Raw genomic sequence first — 23,928 nt, 5'->3', positions numbered from 1 at the left:
TATAATTCTCCCCCCAAGGAGTTCAGTCACAAATGTAATTAACACATTTTTTTAACGAGCATTATCAGCATGGAAGTATGTCCTCTGGAATGGTGTCTGAAGCATGAAGGGACATATGAATATCTGGCACGTAAATACCTTGCAGTGCCAGCTACAAAAGCCTCATGCAAACGCCTGTTCTCACTTTATGGTGACATTGTAAATAAGAAGTAGACTTGTAGGCTCTGAAGTTTTACAATGTTTTGTTTTGAGTGCAGTTATGTAACAAAAAAAATCGACATTTGTAAGTTGCATTTTCACGATAAAGAGATTGCACTACAGTACTTGTATGAAGTGAATTGAAAAATAGTATTTCTTTCATCATTTTTACAGTGCAAATATTTCTAATAAAAATAATATAAAGTGAGTAGTGTACACTTTGTATTCTGTGTTGTAATTGAAATCAATATATTTGAAAATGTAGAAAAACATCTAAAAGTACTTAATACATTTCAACTGGTATTCTGTTGTTTAACAGTGCAGTTAAAACTGCAATTAATTTTTTGAGTTAATCGTGTAAGTTAACTGATTAATCGACAGCCCGAATTTAAAAGTCTGTACACTTGAGGATGGGGGAAGCAAGGTGAGCTAAAAGTAATACCGATGACAAGATTTTCTTAATGAGTATTTGTTGATGTGAAGTCTCAAAATGGAACGTTGATGCTATGGGTGCAGTCTTAGGTGAGATATAAAAGGAAGAAGATAGAGCAATGGCATATCTCAGGGATTTACCAAGCCAGTGAGGTACAAGCTTATAATGAAGACGATAGTGACAGAGTACTGCAGGTAAGGATATAAGAGGAAAAATAAACAAATCTACAGTAAATATAATCTGCTGCAGAAAAATTCCTGGACACATTATTGTGAAATTGGAAATTACTGAAGATCTATAATGTGGGGCCTTTAGCTGCTCTGGTGTAAATATTAAGGAACACAATGAAACATGAGTCATAAGTTACAGAGGACAGTATTATGCTTCAAAAAGGGAATCTATCCATGGGCCTCTCTTATTAAAAAAGAGCTGGCTGGTGAGTCTTGCCCATATGCTCAGGGTTTATTTGATCGCCATATTTGGGGTCGGGAAGGAATTTTCCTCCAGGGAAGATTGGCAGAGGCCCTGGAGGTTTTTCACCTTTCTCTGCAGCATGGGTCACTTGCTGGAGGATTCTCTGCACCTTGAGGTCTTTTAACCATGATTTAAGGACTTCAGTAACTCAGACATAGGTGAGGGGTTTGTTACAGAAGTGGGCAGGTAAGATTCTGTGGCCTGCGTTGTGCAGGAAGTCAGACTAGATGACCATAATGGTCCCTTCTGACCTTAAGTCTATGAATCTAAAGTTCATGGGGGATAGGTCCATCAATGGCTATTAGCCAGGATCAACAGGGATGGTATCCCTAGCCTCTGTTTGCCAGAAGCTGGGAATGGGCACCGGGGGATGATGACTTGGTGAGTATCTGTTCTGTTCATTCTTTCTGGGGCACCTGGCATTGGCCACTGTCAGAAGACAGGATACTGGGCTAGATGGACCTTTGGTCTGACCCAGTATGGCTGTTCTTATGTTCTTATCGGGCGCAGCATACGGAAATAGATTAGATAATTAAACTCCACAAATGACAACTTTTTAGAAGTCTTGGAGAATGTAACAGGTAGCAGGGACCTGGATAAAGTTAATTTGGTAAATATCTTTTTGAAAGAAAAGGCAATTAACCTGTTAAGTCTGACTTCCATTAATTAAGTAGTTGGCCAATTGAGAGAAGAAGTCAGAATATATAATTGAGGTATTGCATATACTATAAAAGACAGAAATACTACAATCATGCCTAGAGAACTAGAAATAGTGACAAACAAATGCATAACAAATTGTCTGTGAGCTTCTAATCTCTGCATTTTGTGCTGCATATCTAGAGGCATCACTACCAGAGGCCAAGGAAATGAACCCTATTGTCCATTTTCATATGACTCTGATGAGACTATACTTAGAGTGCTACGTTTAGTTGTGGACACCTTAATACTGAAGTATGTTTTCAAATGGGGAGGAGGAATAATTTAAGGGGAAAGAGTGATTTGTAGGCAGTTTGTACTTACCTATCTACGGAGCTACACATAGAATTAGAGAAGTGTAGGACCGCAAGGGACCATGAGAAGTCATCTAGTCCAGTCTCCTGCTCTCAAGGCAGGATTGTGTAATCACTAGACCATTCCTGATAGGTTTTTGTTTAACCTGTTCTTAAAAACCTCCAGTGATAGAGATTCCACAATCTTCCAATGCAGTTTGTTCCAGTGCTTAAATACCCTGACAGTTGGGAAGTAATGTGCAACCTAAACCACCCTTGATGCAATTTAAGACCATTGTTTCTTGTCCTATCTTCAGAGGTTAACAAGAAAATTTTTTCGCCCTCCTCCTTATAACCTCTTATTTACTTGAAAATTGTTATCATGTCCCCTCTCAGTCTTCACTTCTTCTCCAAACTAAACAAACCCATTTTTTTCAGTCTTTCTTCATAGGTCATGTTTTCTAGACCTTTAATCATTTTTGTTGCTCTCCTCTGGACTTTCTCCAATTTGTCCCCATCTTTTCTGAAATGTGGCACCCAGAATTGGACACAATACTCCAGTTGAGGCCTTATCAGCACAGAGTAGCATGGAAGAATTGCTTCTCATGTCTTGTTAACAACTCTTTCTAATCCATCCCAGTGTGTTTGGGTGGTGTTGTTTGGTTTATTTGGTTTTGTTTTGTGTTTTTTTTGCAACAGTGTTAAATATGAGTCAATAGTGTATCATGTATCATGTAATCCATTATAATCCCCATATCCCTTTCCACAGTACTCCTTCCTAGGCAGTCATTTCCCATTTTGTAAAGTAGGACTTCAGAGTTACGAACACCAGAGTTACAAACTGACCAGTCAACCACACACCTCATATGGAACTGGAGGTACGCAATCAGTCAGCAGCAGACACAACCCTCCCCCTCCCCCCATCTTAAACATAAGATACTAACAAAATAAAGGGAAAGTTTAAAAAAATTGATAAGGTAAGGCAACTTAATAGGCTTAGATTTCTGTTTAAATTTAATCTTCACTTGGAGTATTTTGTGTTTATAATGCTTGTTTATGGGGATAAATACAAAGTACCTCTAATGTATTTTATCCTAAATTACAGATGTGTATTCTCAATTTTACCTGTATCTTAGTATAGTTTTTGTCTTGTAATTAAACGTAATTTTTTTTTGGTAAACATTAATTTGCTACACTGTAGTCTAGTTGGCCAAGAGACACATTTTGGTAGCCCACATCTAAACTTTATTACCCACGTCTGTTTAAAAGCTGAGATACTTGGGTTGTGTTTATGGGGGTCAGGTGGAGGAATGGGGTTTTAACCACCACTGTTTATTCTCTCTGCTACTTTTGATCTGTTTAATCTCTGATGCCAATGATATTTATTTGTATTAATTGAGTGCCTAGTGGTCCCAACTAAGATTGAGGCCCTGTTGTGCTAATTATTCTACAGCGGCATAGTAGCTATGTATAGTTATTTTTTCTGTAAAGTTCAGGCTGCCGTAAACAAACTAAAAGTAGCACCATGATCTTGCTTTTTCGTGGCAAGTACACTGAATGACATTTACTAGGATTGTGAAATCCATAATCCTTTCAGACTCCAGTAGGCTCTTAAAAGCAGGAGCATAATACTAGCCCTGCTTAGAAATTGCCATACCACATTTGACCAGTAATCCAGCTAGTTCAATGTTGTGTCTGATATTGGCCAGTACCAGATGCTACAGGGAAATGTGTAAGACATCTTGTAGTGGACAGTGATGGAATAACCTGCTCATAATGGAAAGTTTCTCCCAACTCTCTTCAGGTAATGGATGGTTTATGTCCCGAAGCGTGATGGCATGAAGTCCCTTAAAAATAAAATGCTCCTAATTTTATCTAATATTTTACTCTGGATGTTCTTATTGTCCATGTAAATTCTATTAGTGCAATTAGTAACAGTGGTGTCCTTGCTTTCTCCAGAGCCATTGTTAATGAGTGTGTTCCTGTTGTGAAACTTGCTAAGATCTTTTCAGGATAAATGTGAATAAAAATGGTGTGTAATATAAATCAATACTATAAATACCTAAATGATGTAATTCTGCTATATTATGTGTCATTACAGATGGGGATAAAAGGAAAATTGAAATCGTTTTTTGAAGTATTATGTAGTAATTCATACTCTTCCCCTTTTCTCTTCTATAGCATATAGCACTTTCTACATTGTGGGCTTAATATTATCCATGCAGATACCTTTTGTGGGCTTTCAGCCAATTAGAACAAGTGAGCACATGGCTGCTGCAGGTAGGAAAACTAAAATTTCTTTAATATTTCAAAAAATTTTAATGCATCAAAGAATCCCACGAATTTTTAGTAAAAAAGTTGCTGTTCGCCTCCTTTGTATTATGCAAGTTGTTAAAGAGAAACATGCTATCTAATTAAATTGGTACAGATAGACAATGTTACAATTTAATAAATAGCAGGGGAGATGCCTTTTTAATTGTTACATTATCCTTTTTGTGTGTGTGTGTTAATGGAGGTAGTAAATATTTTACCAGTATTAAACTAGATCATTTCTCAATCTGAAGTCATGTATTGACGACTAGATCAACTGCAATTTTGGAATATAATGTGTCTTTTAAGTGTCAAAAACAGTTGTGTATTTGGAATGTTTTTAGTAGGTGGAATATAACTTCTACTGAACAACTGAATTTATAAATAATTTAAAATCTTTGATTTTTTTTTTCTGAAATAGTTTAATGTGAAACATTCTAGGTGAGGGATTTTTACATTTTAGTATTCATAGTTTAAATTTGTCAGTCAGCTCCTCTTGTATGAAAATTTACTTTAATTTGTGCCAAGATACAGACCATCTAGTGTTTTGATTTCAGGAGACCTGTGTTCGTTTTTTGCAGAATGGATCATTGGAGCAAGTGCCAATGACGACAAACTGGGAATCTTATGGGAAGTAGTGTCCCCTGACTCCTCAGTAGAGGAGTGCCTTCCCTTTATCAAGAGCAACATTTTTAACTCTTTAAAGATACATGAGTGATCTAACTTGCAAATTAGTCTTGTGGATCACGTATCAAATGAGCATAGGTGTTAATGGGTTCTTGGCCAGAATGGTAAGCATTGCAGTAGTCGTCTTAAAAGGTCATACATTGTGTTTCCCAGAATTCCAACATAGGCTGTGTCTACACTACAGACCTTACAGCAACACAGCTGTACCACTGCAGCTGCGCCATTGTAAGGTCTCCCGTGTAGCCCCTATATGCTGACAGGAGAGCGTCTCCCGCTGATATAGCGCTGTCCACACCAGCACTTTTGTCGGTGAAACTTATGTCGGTTGGAGGGGTGGGGGGGGCTTTTTTGTTTTTTTTCATACCCCAACGGACAAAAGTGCTAGTGTAGACAAAGGCTTGGTGAAAGGATTCCACAACTATACCAGCTATTACTTGTTCTATTGGAGAATTTAAACAAGAATTTTCCTCTTTCTTTAACCAGGTGTGTTTGCACTGCTGCAAGCCTATGCCTTTTTGCAGTATTTGAGAGACAGACTAACAAAGCAAGAATTCCAGACCTTGTTCTTCTTGGGTGTGTCACTAGCTGCTGGTGTTGTATTCTTGAGTGTCATCTATTTGACATATACAGGTAAGAGACCTCAAATGAGAACTGTGTGTGTACTTCAAAGTGTAGATAAAAGGTGATGAATGCTCTTAAATTAGCATGGGTAAGAATAATTCTTGTCTGACTAAAACTAAACAGTATGTGAACAGATTCTAGGTAGTTGTTACTTACTACTCTTTAGGCCTGTCCTGTAAAACACTGTTGTTCCAACTCTGGGCCTCCTGGACAGGATTTTGTGTGATGTTACCAAATGTCTGATGTAGGCTAGGATGAGATCATCACCCAGATTGTGACCTCACCCAGATTTGAACCTAAAATAGATAACTAAAACCTAAAGAGGATATCAGTATAATGAAATTCCTGTTGGTCAGTGGCAATCTGTTAAGCATATAGTGGGTTGTTAGACATGTTTTCTTGCTTTTAAAAGAAAAAGTATCTAGCTCATCATTTCTGTTACACATCTGGAAGATGTTTAAATGAGGCAAGCAAGTGCTTGTATTATTTGAAGCCTGTGTGTTTTCTTCTTCACAGTGCACTGAAGATAGAAGTTCAAATTTATATAAGAAAAAAGTCAAAATCTAGGAAACGTGTAGTTTTCTACTGTAAATTGTCCCTGGTCTTTGTAAACTATTGCAAATCATTATTTTCTCAAACAATGAAAAAGAACAGATAAACTAGGTTTTGGGGGGAAAAGTAAAAAAGAGATAGTGTACTATACAGTTCAAAATTGTGAAAACTGGGGATACACTTGATGATGTCCAGAAGTCAGAACAGAAAGGTAATGGTTCTCTTCCAAGCCCTGCCCACAAAATAAGATCCACCCACAAGTGATGCTGCTCACAATTTATTGTGCAGATCTTCAAAATATGGTCATGCAGACTTTCAGGGCTCTTTGGGTTTGACTCCCTCTCTTTGGGGTCCATATGCACTCCTGGACTCTGCTACGAACTTTGGGTTTAATTTCCACTAGGTGAGGCTTGTGTGTCCCACTAGGCTTGTTGAGTTTGGCTCCCCTTTGAGGGTGCCTGAGATGCCCAGCTATGCTCTTTTAGGCTCCTTGGTCATATCTTCTTGATAGGGAGAGGGAGGTAGACAATGTCTCCCAAGCCTGGTCACTTATGCCAAAATATCATTGAATATCTGAGTTAGCACTCAGTGATATGAATGTACAGTTGGCATCTCTGGAGCTATTTCAGCTTCTACAAATGCAGGCATAGCCTCAAAAACATGAGTGGAGTGTAAAGGATGCTATCTCAGCAACCTTAACTGCTAGAGTTACTTTAAAAAAAATTTTAAATAAAAGTTAAAATTCTAGAAAATATGGCAGTAAGAAAGAGATGTGCCAGTACACCATACTGATTGAGTCAGAACCCTGATGTCATCAAATCAGGAATTCACACATTACTAATTGCTTTACAAATTGACGTATGAATTTATAACATGTTGTTAAAAAAAAATGCTGCTGACTTCAGTGGTCAAGGCTGCAACAGCAATCTTTTTGTTTTGCTGTTGAGCTGACAAGTTATAAAAAGAACAAATATAGATGTTATCAGATGCTTCCACAACTTGCTGGATTGTGATCTGCCTTCAGATACATGTGAGCAGCTCTGTAGGAACCTACAATATATTTCGATTTAGTAGTAGTAAAACTAGATCACCTCTACATCCATTTATAGAGGGTAAAACAAATAATATTGAAAACAAAGGGTAAATATATGTATCTCTGTGATTAAACAGAAGGTGTGGTTTGGGGGAAATAAACTCATGTTCACAAATTTGCCCTCACCACCACCTGTTACAGAATAAGAGATTAAAACTTTGAATCAGTTATGTTCAGCTGACATGCAGACTTGAGAGAAATTTTTCCTACTCCATGCATAAAGCCATATGGATTAAAAGATGAAATTTTATTTTTCATGCTTCAGTTTAATACTTTTCTGTGTTTTCATTAAATGACAAATTGAAATGTGACAAGGGAAGGAAAAATAAAATAAAAGTTCTTTCAGCTTGGAGATCTACAATATCATTGCTTTCTTTTTGTGTTAGAGCCATGTTCAAAAAGCCTGACGCTTTTACATAAGGTTTATCAGGGTGTCCGAATACTAGTATGTATTCACTGTTGCATGTAGATACTGCAGTGATGGCATTATAGAAATCAAATGTTAGATGAAATGTTGATGACTTCGGAACAGTACTTTGCAAGGGAAGTATTTAGGTCTGTTCTGTTTTATTTTGATTGAATGACTCCCTTCTCCAAATGCTATAGACTGTCTTTGATTTTTGGAACTTGTGTCTTAACTACTACTCCACCTTTTCATGATTCGTTGAGCTGTGTGAGTGATCATGACATAGTGTAAGTCCTGTAAGGCTGAGAATTCTTAGTTCCTTAAGAGGAGAATCATTGTTAGTTATGCATATAAACTGTGTATCATAGCAAGTCTATTTGACAGAAATAATTCCATAAATTATATGGGTTTTCATGACAGTTTTTTAACTGTTTTAAGCTTTCATTGTAATATATACTTATGCAGACATCTGAAGAAATAGCTAAATCATTATAATTAAATATCTAAGCAGATTAGTTTTTTTCTTGACTTTTTCAGGTTACATTGCTCCATGGAGTGGGAGGTTTTATTCACTGTGGGACACCGGGTAAGTAGGGATAGAAGACTTGTGCATTATTTGTCCTGTTGAAATATAAAACACACTTTCCATCCCACCTTCCCATCAATAAAAGCTCTCATATAAATTTTCTACAAACTGTTTGGAGAGAGCATTTACATAACCTGTCTTGAAACTGTGACCAATGTAGTTCCAAACATTGACATTTTACTGAGTTTTTCCCTTATTGACAATTGAGAGGGTGTTCCTCAGAATGTTGCCTCTTTTAGATGTTTGTAGATAGGTAGGTGGCAACTATTTTAAAACTATCAAGATTCTAACTTCTGTGGAACTCTTTCTTTGAACCAAAAAAATATTCCCCAACTGAGATTTGAGACGCTTGTGTCTATAACATACAGTATCATTTAAAATTTTCCATTAACATTTGGGGACAGATTTTTTAAAAAAATAGGGCACCTTTAAGTTATACCTGTGCAATATGTACAGACTTAGCAGACTTTGCACAAAACGTACAAGAATCTTTGACAGTTATCTCACACACAGGTTTTTAGCACTCTTACATTTAGCATGCATAGGCATATGTCCAGTCTCTGTGAATAATTCCATTTTGAATATCATAAGATATAGGACCATATTATGTATTGAAAAGGTACCTCAAATTTCTGCTGAATAAAGTCTTAACATTTTAAATTAAAATGTTTACTTTTAAATTTGCTTTAGAATTCTGATTTATACAATTTTGGCAACTTCATCATTTCAAAATAATTTGAACTGAATTTTTTTTAAACAAGGTATGCGAAAATTCACATCCCGATCATTGCCTCTGTGTCTGAGCATCAGCCTACAACCTGGGTTTCCTTCTTTTTTGATCTGCATATTCTCGTGTGTACTTTCCCAGCAGGGCTGTGGTTCTGTATCAAAAACATCAATGATGAAAGAGTCTTTGGTAAGAAAATATTCAAAAATTATTTTCTAGAATCTTGTCTTCATCAAAGTTCTGCTTCGTTTGGTGTGCTTTACATCCCATAATAAAGTTGGTATGCATTTTGTATTAGAAGAAGGCTTCAACAACTGTGTTGTTGGATAAAGACGCTTTTGTAAAGTTTGCTGTTGCCACGTAGCGTTGAACACAATTTATAGCAATTTGATTTACTGGAGATGATGAAATATTTTCCAAGAAATAGGACGGAAAATATTACATTTCTTAATATGGTTCAGTGTACCAACCAAAACCAGGGCTTTCAAGGCCCCTTAATTCTGCTCCAGCCCTTTGATCCAGCATGAAAGAGGCCAGAGTGCAGGGGTGGGGAACCTCATTTTTTAGTTAATACTTAAATCATATAATCCCTTAGTGAATTCCAAAATTTCCAAATTAAACTAGTGAAGGTCTGGAACAATTTCCATTGCAGATCTCCTTTTCTATAAACAATCAGTTGTTAAAATTGATGACACAGTCCACATGGTTGAAACTGTCCTAACAACGTCTAAATAATAGTTGCTATAATAATTTCCCTGTCCAATGTACACAGGGGCGTTTTTTCTTGCGAAAGGCGCTCTTACTATTATAAAGGTATTCTAGAATGATAACATTGTTCTACTGGGGGATGGTGAGGGGGTTACCTTACAACATTGCTAGCAAAAACATGTTTAAGTGGTTGGAGGTATGTGCTTGGAATTGAAATGTTGACAACTCCCTGTAAATTTGCAAAATCTTATGGAGTGATTATATATGTCATGACTTACATTCACATCAGTTTTTATTTAATTCCTTACAAATTGTAATCTGATTTTTCTGTTTCAGTAAAATATCCAGTCTAAAGCCATTCTGCTGTATTTTTATCAAATGAAATTACACAATTTTCTTCCTTCTACCAGTTCATTTAGAGCGCTTTTTTGGTGAAATACCACAAGCTGTTAATGAATATCAAAACTCTGCTCTAATTCTCACTAAAAACTGCAAAGTTAGATTTTTAAGAAGCCTTTTGGGGATAAAAGGGATGTATGCAGATGTAACACAGTCTTTGTAAACTATTCAATAAGAGCTTTTTACAATATTTAACAAGATGTGTGCTATAAATGTGCATTATATACCAAGATGCTGTCAACCCCATTTAGGGGATATTATCTTTATTTCTGAGGCTAATTTAATGACCTAGTAATTTCTTCTGAGAATAGCTGAATGTTATTTTCTAAATGTCATTAATGGACTTCTGTCTCTGCAGTCGCTCTGTATGCAATCAGTGCTGTTTACTTTGCTGGTGTGATGGTTCGTCTAATGTTGACTTTGACTCCAGTGGTCTGTATGCTGTCAGCAATTGCTTTCTCCAATGTGTTTGAACACTATTTGGGTGATGATATGAAGAGGGAAAATCCACCAATAGAAGACAGCAGTGATGAGGATGACAAAAGAAACCCAGGCAACCTGTATGACAAGGTGAGCAAAAGAGATTGAGTCATTGCTGATATATCCTTATGCTCTTTTATACTAAGCATTACAGATCTTTCATTGGCCTTCATAACAAGGGGCAATATAGTCTGAGGTTCAAATGTCAGAGCTTTGACAGGCTGAATTTCTTCATCTTAAAGCAAGGATTGCTGCAGTCTGATAAGGCATTACTATAAAATGGATATAAGACCTTGTGGGATTGTCTCTTCTTGGATGAGAAGTTGTGTACATGTGTGAAGCATTATTATTAATTTAAACAAGATGCCCTACACACTTTTACTGGATTCCAACCTTAAATGTTCAATTTCTCACATTTTATAATATGAGACCTGTGCAGCATAGGGGGTTCTTCTTACTCCTTTTAACTCTGATCCCTTATAAAGTACAGAGGGATTTGGACTTAAACACACAGACTTCATTCTTAAAACTATCAACCTTGTCTTGAGAGGCACAACAGTGGAAAAAGCAGAAGGCCGATGGTCAGGATAGATGTGCAGAGGAGCTTGTATCTCCCTGAACTGTGTGTCTTAACTCAGTGTGCAGACACTGACCTTGAATTCCAAATACACAAATATAAGAAATTGCATTCCAGGCTTTTTTTCCTACTCTAGCTATTTCTGGGGAACGCCCTGGAGGTCAGAACATAGCCTGTTTTTTGCCCAGTTATTTTACAGCTGTCTATAAACTACTGTTGTAGGTCTGGATCACTGGCATCAAGAAATTCAATATTAACGCTTAGAACAGACACCCACCAATAAGACACTGCAATTACCCAAGTGTAACCATTTGGGAATCCATGTATTTGGTCCTTCTTCCCAGAAAGGTAGGATTGGAAGTTCACTTTCCTAAAGGATTAGCTGTACAGATTACATCTGTCACCCATTTCAGTGTGTATATGAGGGCACTAAAGGACCATATGCTTTCAAAGCATACTATCAGTATGCTGATAACTCTGAATTAAGGGCCTGATTGAAAGCCTATTGGAGTCCTTCCATTGACTTCAATTGACTTCAGTTGGTTTTGGATCAGGGATTGAATCTCCTTTACAGCAAAACTAAATTTTGCAGTCTCACTACTCATCCCCTTCCCGCTCGAGAAACTAAATGCAGACTGGCTGCAGCTCAAACCTTAGAAGACTACAAACCTACCTGTTGGTAGAGAAAAACATTTAGCGGAATTAGGTGGGTTGGTGTTACAAGTGTACCATTTATTGATGGCATATGCCTACCTAATACCAGGATAATTTGTAAACTGGGAGTCCTATCAGATCCATCATGGCGCTGATGGAGCAGCGGTAGCCCATAATGCTTGTCCTAGCTGCGTCAAGCTAGGAGCTGTAATTGTTGCTGTCGTTTATATGGACTTAGTGATGCTCAGACCTGCCTTTGTTAGCTCTGGGTAATGTGCCCTAATTAGGGCTACATTTGAAGCTTTAGCTATGAAGAATGTACATCTGTTTCCTTGCCAGCACATATTTGACATGAATTTGCCAAATAGTTTCAGCCAAAAAAAATTTCAGGACTTAGATGCCATTCACCAAATGGCTGTAGGAAGAGACGGTGGTGGTGAGATCCACCTTCATAGAAATGTCAGCCTGTTGGTGAAGGCATTCACCTGGGATGTTGGAGACCCAGTTCATCTTTCCACTGACTTCAGTGGTCTTTGAATCAGGCCCTTAGCTCAGAGTTATCATTCAGTCTTTCTTGTTGAAGCTGTTCCACTCTGGATAAATGAAGCCATTGGAGGAGGGCCTTGAACTTGGGTCTCCCACATCTTAGGTGAGCGCCTTACCACCAGACTCTAGAGTCATTCTCACGGTCTTCCCCTGGCATTCATTGTCATTCATAGTGGCAATGCATAGTTCTTTGACCAGAGAAATAGAGTGAGAATGACTCTGTAGTTAAGCACCCATTTCTAATCTCCTAGTGCTCAGACCCATTTTCCTTGCAGGAGTTATTCACCTGGGACAAACTTCAAAAGTGCCTACGCAATTTAGAAGTCTAAATCCTATTGAAAGTCAGTTTTACCCCGGGAGATTATGTAGCGGCCTAAGGATTAAAGAAAAATGTATTTAGTGTTTTGGCTTCCCTGGGGAGGGTTTCACAAACCAGGAAGTGGTGTGCAGGTATAACACAATTACAAGCTTGCTGAGTTGAAGTCAGAATATTTTATTTGCCATGCAAATGTTTTTGTTTTTTCTAAATAGCAAAAACTTGCCATTATTTTCTCTCAAATACAGTGAAAAATAAAGGATTATATATTTTATTAAAAGATCATCTTCATAAACCTTACATTGCCTTTTTCCTGCTTATGAGGAAGATGGCTGCACATGGCTCCTTGATATTTGTGGTTTTGGCTAAGTTTGTATTGTAACACAGGAGACTTTGGTTATCTTTCCTTAACTTTTTTTTCTTGCAGCAAATATAACAACTTCTTTCCCTCACCTCACCTCACCCTGCCTCAAAAAGTTACTTAGGCCTCTTCTTTCCTTTTGTCACATCTAAAACAAACCAGAACACACCAAAGAGGTTCTTGTTTTTCTGAGGCAGAATTCAGAAACCCATGCTACTCTCTGCAGGTTTATAAAGCTAACCAAAATACTGTGCAAGAGGAATATCTCCTACCTACCCTTCACAATGGCATGCTTTGTTTTTTGTAGCTCTTCTCAACTACAGAGGCCTTATTTTCACCTCTTACTTTGCTCTGCACTCAACTGTCACTTCAACAAGGCTCTGAAGCGTTCATCTGATGTGAGCATTTTATGCTATTAAGATTTTAGATGAAGAATCCATTTTACATGGTGCTGGATGTAAAAATCTCCCTGTACATATTCAGATTTGGAGGACTACTTCGTTGATCTTTTTATTTACAAGATATTGTGAGTTGGCAATGGTGTAGAGAAAGCTATTGGGTCCGTTGCCATGGCCAGGAAAACATCTTTTATATCTAAGCTGCTGTAACAGTTCAATTTGTGTTTATTCAGGCAGGTAAAGTGAGGAAACACGTATCTGAACAGGAAAAAACAGAAGAAGGACTGGGTCCCAACATCAAGAGTATTGTTACTATGTTGATGCTGATGTTGTTGATGATGTTTGCTGTCCACTGCACTTGGGTAACTAGCAATGCATACTCCAGTCCTAGTGTTGTTCTGGCTTCATACAATCATGATGGGTAAGAAAGCACTGTATATTTGAAGGCAATTTGTAAAGGCAAATTTAAAAAAAAAAGTTGGTGGGCTCTTGGGATTGGTATCTCGAGTTGTTTTGCCTTCCCTTTCAGCTTCTTCCATTCTATTTCTGTAATCACAGATGTGACCTAAATATTCAATTTCTAATTCCCCCCCCCATCCCAACAAAATGGTAAAACTAGTTTTATGTGGTCAGAAGTAAAAACATCAAAATATTTGACTGGCTTAATTTAAAAACAATTTGTAAGCTAGCTTGTGTTTACAGATAATGTGATAGATGCCCATAGTTCATCCAAGTATAAACTCTGTACTTGAATGTACTATTCAAAATACAATTTTGTCACCCCCTTCAAAAGTTTTGTTTTCTGACTAGCCAGCTGTCCTCAGGTTAATCAGAGCTCTTGAGTGCATGACTTCAGCAAACTTACTTTAGAAGAATTGTGTGTGTATGCAGATTGTTTTGAGCATCTCCACAAAGCAGTAGCCACCTCGTGGTTAAATTGGCGCTGACATTAGTTTGAATATAGGCTAAACTGATGCTTCTCTTTCAGCACTCGGAACATCCTGGATGATTTCAGAGAGGCATACTATTGGCTAAGACAAAATACAGATGAACATGCTCGAGTAATGTCTTGGTGGGACTATGGCTATCAGATAGCAGGAATGGCCAATCGGACTACTTTAGTTGATAACAATACCTGGAACAACAGCCACATAGCCCTGGTAAGGTAGTTTTATATACTCAGAGGTTAAAAACATCAAAATATCTGGCTGACTTTTACTCTAAAAACAATTTTATGTTGTTTACGCATAGCGTGGTTTTAAGAGAATTGCTATAGAATGAGGGATGGAAGGTGCACAGAAAGGTTTGGCATATGTTAGAACTCCAGTATGAAAGATTGCTTTCCAAATTAAAGAGTTAGAATGTTTTTAATTCACATACAAAATATCTAAATCTAAACAGTATGATCAAAATATGAAAACAGTGGTGCTGATTCAATCTTGCATTACACTGAGGTAAAAAATACATGCTGCAACTAGATTGTCATGGAGCAAAATTATTAGACACTAGAACTGGGTAATCTTGAAATCTAATTTGATAGTTGATTTTTCCCCCTTAAATTATCTTTAAATAAAAGATTATTCTGAGAATTAAGACTGTGCATCAAAATAGGGAAATGTAAATTTGTAGCTATCTAAACTTGAAGCCCTCCCACAATATAACTCCTTTTGGCAGTTTTCTGTTCCTCTTCCAGTTCCTAGAGCCTCCTGACTGCTACATAGATGGGTGGGTTGGTCTCTGCTAATGTAGCCCTCCCTGGACTCTGTTTTTGAATCACTTTCCCCAGTAGTTAGCTCCAGAACTGGTCATCTGCTACTCAGTTTTGCTAAGCAGCATTACAGTGAAATTGACCTACTTCATCAGTTTCACTGCTGCCTACTAGATTCTGAATAGCTCAGATAAGTTTTTACTCAGCTGAAACTTGGGAAAGCTCTGAGCAGCAACAGAGGCACTAGAGCTGTCTGTGCAGACTCAGGAAGACAGCATTATATCAGTTACATTTGGTTAATAGTTGGAATGTTTTTCTTCAGAATTGCAAGGGATAGGCACAATTTGTGTGTGTGTGTCATTCCCTACATCTCAGGTGAGTAGAAATTTTAAGTCCTGTGTATTATAGGTGGAGCTGGTAGAACTGCCTATAGTTAAGGTTGCCTGACATTTCCTGTGAGACCTTTAAATAAAACCTTAACTTTAACTGTTTGAGCTCAGATTTTCCAGGTCAGATGCCATGCATTATGATACAATCTTTAATTACATGATCACATGCTATTTTTTCCCACAGGAACCCTTCTTCATTCACTGCACAGATATGAGAATGTATCAGGATTATGTAGTGAAGGAGGCTGAGGCAGTAATCCACCAGACATTTATTGCAGTAGTTGGTGTGGAGCGAATGAGGCAGGGGATTGCAGGAAAAGGAAGGATGGTCTTATGGTTATAGAGGTTGCCTGCCACCCTAGAGACTTGGATTCTATCCTTTCCCCTACCACAGAGTTCCTGTGTGATGCAGGACAAATGACTGAATAAATATATTCATAGTTGATCCTAGTTATGTATTCCTTGTTTTCTGGATGCCCAGTGTGAGACAGCTGGGGCCAGACTGGCAGATCCTTTTCAAACTCACTGCTTTCCAAGATATAGTCCCCCATTCTGTAGGTATGGCCTCTTATATGTGTAATTTTTGCATTTGCATTTGCATTTGACTGTATTAAAACACGTTTTGTTTGAATGGGCCCATCTTACCAAGCAATCCATATCACTTGATTTGACTGTCCTGTCTTTATCATTCTTTACCATTCTGCCAAGCTTTGTCATCTACAAATTTTATCAGCAGTGATTTTATATTTACTACAAATTCTTGATGAAAATGTTGAATAGCATCAGACCTAGTACCAATCCCTGCAGAAGGTGACTAGAAACTCCCCCATTATATGATTCCCCATTGATACATATTTTTGAGATCTGTTGATTTAGCCAGTTCTTAATCTAACGTGTGCTTTGATACTGTGTTGTGCTAATCTTCGGCTGTAATCTCTGTGCCTTAGTTCTCTCCTGTAAAATGGAGATACTACCACCCAATTTCACAGGGGTGTTGTAAAGAACTGTTTTTGTGAAGAACTCAGATACTATGGGGAGAGCACAATAGAAATACCATGTGGATATTAACTATTCTGTATTCAGTACAGAGTTTGAATGGTTGTGGAGAGAAAGGATGGAGAGAGAGAAAAGGCTTAGATCCACACACTGGATAACTGCCCATTCACTGAATGAAGGGTCCTGTGGAAAAAATAGTATATGACCATGTAATTAAAGATTGTATCATAATGTATATGCATTAGGAGGCCAAATTTAATGTTGCATGGGTCACCTTAAGTCTGGCATTTCCTAGCTTTAAGTTGTTGACTTAACAACATGCTTTAAATTTTAATTTTTGATGTATTTTAACATAAGGAATTTGCACATAAAACAGTTGCCATAGTAATGTATGTCTTAGTGATGTATTGCTATACTTTAAATTTAGGAAGCTCAACAGTAAATGAAAGTGGTGCAGGTGTTGACCTTGTAAGTGTATCTTCTCTATCTCCAGTCTGTTTTTGTTAAAAAAAAAAAAACTCTGGAAAAACAACTTATATGAGAGATTCTGGCTATGGTTAATAAACTTTTTTTTTCTTCCCCATATATTACCTTTTGACCTAAAACTTATCTGTAGTGTTTGAACTTGAAGAGCTTGTCTTGGTGGTTGTTTTTTAAAACCTAAATGACTCCACCCTGTAAATCTAATGGGGGAGAACAGAGAGCGAAAAGAAAGAGAGAGAGACACACACACGCATTCCTACCCCTCTCTGCCTTTTGGTTATGTGGACACAATGAACTCAATGAAAGTGAAAAATGGAAAATTAAGTTGCGCTTTAAAGAATTTCTGTTGAAGTTATCACAACTTTTTAAACATATTTTTCATTGTGCACTGGGCCACCCTGCCAAACAGCATCTCCTTTATCTGTTGGCAATTCAAATGTAGTTTGAAGAAGCAGTAGAAGAGCAAAAAAAGTTGTATAACTGTCCTATATACTGTAAAGCTCAGTCTAACAGACACCGATTTTTCCCATGAAGAATAAAATAATTTTCATAGGGATTGGGTTCTTCGGTTTCCAAATAAATGGAGGAGTAATGGGTTTTCTTTATACAGAATGAGATGAACAAGGTCTGTGAAGGGTAAATGCATGTGTTTTGGACCAGAGCCTCAGCTTGGTGTAGCTCCATTGACTTCAGTAGAGCTACAGTTATTTACATCAACTGAGGATCTGGCCCTTTAGCTTGCTGGGAAGCAATTGTACAGATACTAAGATATTTGTGCTTGTAATATTGTAGGTGGGAAAAGCAATGTCGTCAAATGAGACAGCAGCATATGAGATCATGAGGAGTCTGGATGTGGATTATGTTTTAATTATTTTTGGAGGTGTGATTGGCTACTCTGGTGATGATATCAACAAGTTCTTGTGGATGGTGAGAATAGCAGAGGGCGAGCATCCCAAAGATATCCGGGTAAGTGGAAATGTAAACAACAAATCTAGGAGTAGTGTGTCCCTGGCAAAATACAGTAGTTCTGTTGGATCCATTTTTTGGTACCATATGGCAATAGCTTATCTCGAATCCCATCATTAACTAAAATGTCACTTTTCTGGTGTGACCTTATCACAAAGGGGAAATCTATATGTTTTATTACCATTTTATTTGATAAAATGTGTTAAATCATGTGTTTTTTTTAGGGTTCTTTCATGTTTGGATGGCAGAGAGTGATAGTCTGCTGTCTTTCAGTGTGTATATATAGTCTTGAAGGGTCAGTCATTTTAAAACTTTACATTTTTTAGTCTGTTTCATCTGTGGAATTGAAAACTGTTACTGAAAGCACAGGATATCTACTGTAATAGCCTGTGTGGGTCACAGTGTGACCATTGAGCTTTGAACTGAATCACCAAGGGATGTTCTGAACATTTAAATAGTTACTGTTAAGGAGCTGGTTTTTTAGTTTTTATACTACAGTTCCAGGAAATGAATTTCTACCACACTGAACTATGGGCTATAGGAGAGTAGAAGGATTTTACTTATATTGTAGGGTAGGGGAATATCCACATTTTCTAAATCAAGATGCTAGTTCTGCAGTTCTTGAATATTGCAGGAGAAGACAAGCAACAGTCTTAGTAGACAAAGTAAAATGCTGTAAAGTGAGCAGATGTAAGGGAGCAGTCTGCTCCGTTAGTTAAAATTCAAGCACATGTCCAGGGACAGTAACCACAGGCCTTTGCTTGACTTTTTTTTTTTTAATTTATTCTACACAATCAACAGTTCCATTCCCTAAATGTTAAAATGTGTGGTTTCAAGTGTGTTGTGATATAAGCATGAACTATAGGTTGTATACACAATAGCCACAAACCTAGTTATGTTATTCCAGAATAATTAATAGTAGATCAGGTGCATAAAGCATAAAATACTAATTCTGGTAGATCCCAACTAAATTATACATCTTATTTGATCAATAGATCAGAATATTGGTGTTCTCCAAGAACTGTTTACTATAGAAATACTTGCAAAAACAAGTCATACAATAAATGGATTATCAAGATCATGTCAGCTAGGGGGTAAATTTGTTCAGTAAAGCTGATGTTGCACAACCTCTGCCTTAGTTACACAGCTGTAATGCTATAGTTAAGGTTGAGCCTCACTTTCTGTATAAAAGACAACTTCCCTTATATGTATATTTAAAATACAGAAGATAGTTTACACACTTTATCAAATCCCATCAGTGTGAATCTTTTGGAAGAGGGAATGAGACTTCCTTGTTGTTTTTTTTTTAGGAAAGTGACTACTTCACTCCACAGGGAGAGTTCCGCGTAGACAAGGCAGGTTCTCCAACGTTGCTGAACTGCCTCATGTATAAAATGTCCTATTACAGATTTGGAGAAATGCAGGTTAGTGGTATCTGGAACTTTTCCACTTAAGTTTTTTTTCAGCTCTTGTCAGTCATCTGTAGTTCGCTTGTTCAATGTCAGCACCAGCCCCCTGCCATTTATCAGTCCCTTATTAAAACCCCTGATATGTGTCTGTCAAGTCCTAGGTACACAGGATCCTGCTAGCTCTCTATCTACAGTTATTCTAAATGGTATTGAAAACATTTGCTTGTAGAAAGACCTCTCAGTAGTATCTGTTGTGTTTGACACCTATAAACTGTCTGTTAGGACCATGTGGCGTAGAGAGTTGCAGAATTGCTTTTCAGATTCAAATATTTGTTTGGGCTAAAATGAACTCCTACATCAGTTTCCACCACTGGAGAATACAGTTCCCTGGCAGATGAGATCACGTCAACTTTGTAAGAATAAGGTTATCACTAGTATCTCTGAAAGTATAAAAATCTGCCATTTGTTAATTTGGTTAATTGAGATTTCTTATTTGTAATCCAATACTACACAAATGGGCATTGAAGAAAGGTAATGAAGTATGGAATTGAATCACTTCAAATGGAACTTGAATTGCATGAGAATGGAAATTTCTTGGAGAAGAGGTTATGCTATTGCTAAATAGAACCCCTTTTTTATTTAATTTGAATTTGATACAAAGCCAAGAAAATTGTTGTCATCTTGATGAGGTTTTTTTATTGAATGTTAGCTTTCATTCTGCTAGTGAAGAGATGGAAATCAGTGCTATCTTAATTTGCAAAGCTAATGTCATGCTTTTGCAAAAAATTATGACTATGGTATGTAATCTTTAATTTGCTCTAGCAGTTCTAGTGCTGTTCTCTAGACTTTATCTTGGACCCTTTGCTGCTGCTTTATATTCATCTCTGTTTCCTCGGGCAGACCTTTGAATTTAGTTATTCACTGTAAGCAGTAATCTTGCTGAAGAGTTGCATTTCAAGTTATTCTTTTTATGCCATAGTTTTTCATTTATGTGGAACCGTGCTTAAACAAATAAATTGCCTGTTCTCTTCCCCAGACTTTGACGCTAAGGGTCACATTGGCACCTTACTATTACCTAACGGCTTCACCTAATTCTCACAAATGTGGCTGATAGCTGTTTCTCCTCCCACCACTCCCCCATTGGAATGACAGTTAGCATAAATTAAGGTTTACATCTGTGAATAAAGTTTATTAATCTTAGTTATTCATTCATGCTTTCCTTTTCCATTTTCCGCATCTGCTACTTGCCTTGTTTTAAGTCCATAAAACTTTCTATTCTCGTTTTCCTGTTCCCCTTTTGAGTGCCCTTCCATGTCTGATACACGACACTAAATTCATTATTCATATAAGTGGGTAGAACTCTGAGATCAGTGGGCCTCATGCCTGTTTAACTTCAGGACTGACTTTGGCATATAGAGCCAACGCAAGGAAGTTTGGATGTGTAGTTTCATATTCTTCCATGCAGCATTTTCATTGCAGAGAGAAAGCATCCATGTTTATAAGGCACCACAGGCTCTTGCACTTTGGACATTCATGCTCTTCTGTCATTGTTCTTGTTTCCTTTCTGAATAAGGAAATGAGACTCACCACTGACACCGGTGACTTGAGTCATAATGCAGAAGACATAGTACAAGTATCAGTCATTTGATCAGTTTCCTTTCCAGTTGTCAGAACAACTTGAGCTCTAGTTTTGCTGACTAACAAAAAGCCGTGGCTTCGGGAGCAGTAATGACATTGCACAGAAAATATTCTCTTCAGATTCTTTTCCCCACTAAAGCAGTTTAGGTCTAGCCCAGGGAATGGTTACATGTGGAGCACAGCTCAGTTAGCAGTGATGCATTGCATATTTTTTTCCAAACTGATGTGTAACATTAACTTTATAGCTGGATTTTCGGACACCACCAGGATTTGATCGCACACGCAATGCTGAGATCGGCAACAAGGACATTAAATTCAAACATTTGGAGGAAGCCTTTACATCAGAGCATTGGCTTGTAAGAATATACAAAGTGAAAGAACTAGACAACAGAGAGACATTGGACCATAAACCTAGAGTAACCAACATTTTACCAAAACAGAAGTATTTGTCAAAGAAGGTGGGTTCCCAGTGAAGTAACTCAAAAGGGGCAACAAACTGTTTTGTTTTTAACAATAAATCACATAGCTGGTGAGTTATAGATTTCCACTAGCCAGATCTTTTTATGATACGGTTCGTTCATATTAGTCTCCAATATCAGACCTGCCTGCTGGTAATAATTGTTAATTTACTGTCTGCTTAACCTGTGAGCATGTGAAGACACAAGGCTAGATTTTTATTTTATTTTTTTAGACAGTGTTGCTAACTGGCACTAGGCTGTCTCACTGGCTGTTACAAATCTTAAACAGCTCCATGTAAATTGAAGTATACTCTCCAAAGTACATCAGTCATGTTTCAGTAACTGGCTCACCAAGTAAAAAATAATGTGGAAGTTGCTTTCTGAACCTGTTTGTAAATAGTGATGCCTAGAAGTTTCAAAATGACATTTTTGTATGAAATAAATTAAATCTGAACCTTTTGTTGATGGAACTTAAGTGTCTGGCTTCTTACTCTTTGAAATCATCTCACTTAAAATGTTCCTTTGTTTTAAACACATTTCATATTTTGGTCTTGGTGTGTTTTGTCTATTATAGTGGAGAGTTGGGGGGGGAGTAGGGTGTTGCAGAGGAAATGAAAGGAAAAATCTTTCAAAGCAGCTGCTAGCAGCCCTGTGATATGCAGTGATTTATCCCAAGTAGGAGTCCCAAATCTTGTCAAGTGAACAATGAGAGTACCACTATTAAACTAGTGCATAACATACAATTATTAAGGATACTTTATGGATACAAAATGTTTGAACAGATTTTACCAATGTCTCTAAGGTGCTTTGATGGCACAGTCCAATTAGACTGTAATTGGATTGGTAGAGAGGAATCCATTTTGAACCATTTCACTGGTAATTGGTAACGTGCCTTTAGAGTTGAAGTCATAATTTAATGCTAAACATGAATATTTTGAATTGGCCTTCATTGCCAGGGGCCCTGGACCTTCGTTTTTTCAGTTTAAACTTTACTATAAAGTGCCAATTGCACTTGAACACTTGAAATTCAAGTTGTAGTATTGACATAGTTATGGTATGACAGCTTCTGAAGTCCCCTGTTGTTAATAACCCTAACCATACTTCTGGCAGCAGTATTCCAACCCATTTGCTCTCAAGCTAAGACAGGATAAAAGTATGGTCAGCATTTGGATATGAGATGTAAATTCTACATACTGTATAAATGTCTCCATTAATTATCAGTGAACCAGCAGGTTGCTAATGCAGCCAGGTGTCTAGATAAAGCTTTAAAAGGATCTTTTGTAACTATATGAGCAGTATCTTCCTGGCCAATCTCCAACTTGCAAAATTCTGTCCACATGAACCCTTGAAAATTCAACATATATTAGCTTAAGCTGTTATGTACAGTGCCTGTGCATGGTTACATAGTTATCAGTAGTAGATGAATTTATATGTATACTTATCATAACCCTTGGTAAAATGTAGGGTGCATTCTAAATGTTACAATCAAGATCTCTGCTTTCCAGCTTCTTAAAGGGATGTAGTTTCTATTTCCCATTGTCAGTGGCTTGCAGGTGAGCCTGACAAGCAAATTGCATATAGAATGTGCTGGAGCAGCTGCACTTCGTATTCTGTTCTTTGGGACAAATTAAATACACAATCTGACTGTTTATGGTCTCCCATAGATATAAATACAATGAAAATAACTCTTAGTCCTTTCATTAAAATAAGTATCTGCTCAGCCTAAAATTTGGGACATCAAATAGAAAATTAAATAGCCCTCTTTGCTCATTTAATGTCCGCTTAGGGCCCAACTCAGGCTCCAAAACTGATTGTGCGGGATAAAAAGGCTAGAACTCCCATATCCTGTGCATGTTAATTGATTCCTTGAAAACATACAGATGTTAATAGTTGCTCTAATACAGTCCATCAGTAATAGACATAAGTTATGTTCTGTTTACACTAAACTACAGTTCTGTGAGTGATAGACTTAACCCGGTCATCCTTGCAAAGATGAAAACTCTGTTACCCAATACTCAGTTCTCTGGAACCTTTTCCTTTCCAAGTTTGAGACTAATGTTCTCCCCTGTTCTATGTGTCATTTTTGCTCTTTGTGTCCTTAATCAAGCTGAATTAGAATCTTTGCTCTTATTAGCATCAGCACAGCTGATGGACTTGTGGATCTTGCAACAAACGGCTTGTCATAACTTTGTGACAGGGGAGGGTGTTGGGTTTGTTTGGGTTTTACTATAGTAGCAGCCTGAGACTAGTCTGCCATATGTTTAACAGTTTTAAAATAAAAGGACAATATGAAGTAGTTTTGGCCCACTATCTAAATTTACTTTAAAAAAAAAAAAGTCCAAAGATTTTAGCACAGCATTACCATG

The 23,928-nt window shown here is 37.3% G+C and overlaps 1 protein-coding gene across 1 annotated transcript in view; it reads left to right on the top strand.

Moving 5' to 3' along the window:
- The window catches only part of STT3B (STT3 oligosaccharyltransferase complex catalytic subunit B), a 92,838-nt gene that overhangs the window by 67,181 nt on the left and 1,729 nt on the right, over nt 1–23,928 (top strand). The window contains exons 6-15 of the mRNA XM_045005073.1: nt 4,276–4,374; nt 5,575–5,721; nt 8,301–8,349; nt 9,111–9,265; nt 10,542–10,753; nt 13,749–13,936; nt 14,504–14,675; nt 17,884–18,057; nt 19,368–19,481; nt 21,350–21,562. Of these exons, the coding sequence (XP_044861008.1) occupies nt 4,276–4,374; nt 5,575–5,721; nt 8,301–8,349; nt 9,111–9,265; nt 10,542–10,753; nt 13,749–13,936; nt 14,504–14,675; nt 17,884–18,057; nt 19,368–19,481; nt 21,350–21,562 (1,523 nt within the window). The remainder of the gene's footprint in view (nt 1–4,275; nt 4,375–5,574; nt 5,722–8,300; nt 8,350–9,110; nt 9,266–10,541; nt 10,754–13,748; nt 13,937–14,503; nt 14,676–17,883; nt 18,058–19,367; nt 19,482–21,349; nt 21,563–23,928) is intronic.

This window comes from Mauremys mutica, chromosome 2, assembly GCF_020497125.1.
Source record: "Mauremys mutica isolate MM-2020 ecotype Southern chromosome 2, ASM2049712v1, whole genome shotgun sequence".
In the NCBI taxonomy this organism is placed as follows: Eukaryota; Metazoa; Chordata; order Testudines; family Geoemydidae; genus Mauremys; species Mauremys mutica.
The sequence above is the reverse complement of the archived record's forward strand: the minus strand, read 5'-3'. Positions and strand labels throughout refer to the sequence as shown.